Source organism: Phaethon lepturus, unplaced genomic scaffold, assembly GCF_000687285.1.
Source record: "Phaethon lepturus isolate BGI_N335 unplaced genomic scaffold, ASM68728v1 scaffold41349, whole genome shotgun sequence".
Lineage (NCBI taxonomy): Eukaryota > Metazoa > Chordata > Aves > Phaethontiformes > Phaethontidae > Phaethon > Phaethon lepturus.
The window spans coordinates 31045-33458 of NW_010563486.1; the positions used below are offsets into that span (position 1 = coordinate 31045).

The 2414-nt window shown below is 49.7% G+C and overlaps 1 protein-coding gene across 1 annotated transcript in view; it reads left to right on the forward strand.

Annotated features, from left to right (window-relative positions):
* Window positions 1–2184, forward strand: part of LOC104626619 (Golgi integral membrane protein 4-like) — a 33208-nt gene extending 31024 nt beyond the window's left edge. Inside the window, exons 13-14 of the mRNA XM_010294580.1 lie at window positions 645–716; window positions 2077–2184. Coding sequence (XP_010292882.1) covers window positions 645–716; window positions 2077–2184 — 180 coding nt within the window. The remainder of the gene's footprint in view (window positions 1–644; window positions 717–2076) is intronic.
* Window positions 2185–2414: the final 230 nt, after the last annotated feature.

The window sequence follows — 2414 nt, forward strand, 5'->3', positions numbered from 1 at the left end:
GATGGAATCCATTATTTTGCAAAGTGCTGCTTGCTATCTGAAGCAGGACTTTGCACCAGGGAAGCGTTAGCGTGTTTTGGCAAGCAGGTGAGTGTTGCTTGCTTTTAAAAAGGAGTGGTTTATGTGTTAGGCTCTAAAATAATGATTAATAGTGAGGTTTAAAAAAAAAAAAAGAATCCAGGCCAATGAAACCAAAGAAAGATGCTGGCACTAACGGAGCAACACCTCCTTAGGATAAGTGAAAACGTGGAAAAAATTAGGGACATAAATACCTGACTTGCAGATAAAGCTGAAAAACTCCCTAAAGCTCTACCCTCAATAACTTGTGGATTCCTTGTAGTCCTGGGACTTGATTTCACAGCGGCGTGTGCGGGGGCCCTGGGCCTGGGCCTCCCCTGCTGCAGGAGGGACCTCTCTCCACAGCGGAAGGAGCTGGGCTATTGCTGCCCGCGGGTGGGAAGAGAGACTGGGTGGAGAAGGTACAAATGGGGTTTGGGTTGCCTCGTTGTCTGTGTGCCCCGATTCCTGATCTGTAGCCCAGTCTTCCAGACCTGGGGCTCTACTGCGAGAGGCCTGTACTGCCATTCCCTGGCGGGGACAGGCTGGGGTAGCGTCAGCGGTGTCTGACTTCCTGTATTTTTCAGGATGCTGGCAGATCTGCCAAGCCCAGGGAAGACCCAATGGATGACTACCAAGAAGATCAGGAACAAGAAATTGTACGACACCAAGGTTCTTCCTCTTTCCCAAAAAAAAGGTGTGTCAGTAGCTGGGAGCCAAGTGTGACTCGGCTTTTAGGAAGCTAGATGCAAGCACCGGCTTCAGTTTTTGTCTCTGCTCAGTGAGGCGGGTCTCCAGAAGAACCTGGAGCCCACTTGCCTCTGCTCCCTTTTCTTCAGGTGGTCAGAGTACCCTTTTCTGCGTCAGTCTGCAGCAGCTGGGCTGCGAGATGCTTACCAGACGGCAGCTGGGGTGAATTACAGGCTGTGCTGGTGCAGCTAGTCAAGAGCAGTATGTGTTTCTCCAGGCATCACCCTGGGTTTATTCCTGTGCTGATAAAGTCACTGGGAGCCCTGTAGTCCGCTGCTGCGCAGGTCCTACGGGGTCTAGCCTGTGTCGGTGGGAGAGCTACACCCGTGCTTTGAGAAGGGTCAATGGGTTACAGACAGTATGGGTGGCAGAAAAATGTGATGTCCCACTCCTGAGGCAAGTGTGGGAGGTGGTGCGTTGCTTGGGCCACAGTTGCCAGGAAGCAACTACTCCGCTATTTGGCTGAAGACAGGTATTACTGCTGTGTCTCAGAGCCCCAGGACTACTGTAGTCGGTGACAAGTTGGCATTCCTCTAGGAGAAGGATTGGAGCCCACCAAAGATTTGAGAGCATGAGTGCTAGAGAGGATCACCCTGATGTCTTCTGGCTCATGTAGGTAGAAATGAAGGATCTTCTTGCAGTCTCCTTCATCGTCTTGCCCTTTGAGTGGCTGCTGATGGCTTTTTCTGCAGTTTCAATACGATCGCTGAGGAATTGAGAGTTTGGACTGCCTGCTGGGAATGAAAGAGGTGGGGAAATAAGGAGTGGGTAGAGCAAAGTCAATGTCAGGAGCTATCCTCGCCCTGTGTGTTGAACCTGTCTTGTATGCTGGATAGTGGGACCTAAAAGTGCTAATGCAGGCTGTGCTGGCTGCTGTACATCATGGGTGGGATTTGTTACACAGTTTTAAATGTAGTGGATGTAGGATATCTTCTACTCATGTAGCACGAGCTGAGATGTTAAAATTGCATTGTAATGCTAGAATATTAGATATGCTTAACATGAACAGGCTGATCATGGCAACACAGGCTTCTTACCTCTGTGTCTTGGCTACGTGGCTTGCCGATGATACCTAAAGGTCCCTGGGAGAGATGAATTCTTCCCTATTTTCCTGAGCTTCCCAGGCTGGGCTGGTATGGTAGAACAGCTATACTCAAAAGCAGCATGGTGTGCTGCTAGTTAAGGTCTCGTTTTCCAGGCCTTGCTGATTTTTTCTTTTTTTTTTTTTTTTTTTCCCCCCTTCCTGGCTGTTCCCTCTGCATCTTCCAGGATCATGGAGGTGAGGTGGATGACAATGATGACCTGGAACTTGTCCAAGACCAGAAGGACCATGCAGGCTTACAGGGAGCTGATGGCAAGAAGGATGACTACTACTGACAGATGGTGAAGGAAAATGGAATACACTAGGAATGAGGGGATGGGAACTCCTCCTGGGGACTGGCTCCTGTATTAAACACTGCCCAGAACAAAGGCTGCAGGCACTGAGCAGGCTGCTTGCAGATATGCGTTATAGCTACGTGTGTGGGGCCACTGCTGCCTTTCCGGTCAATAGCATGGAAGTGCTCTCAGACTGTAGGAATGATTTTATCCTGCTGCTTCTCTTAGAA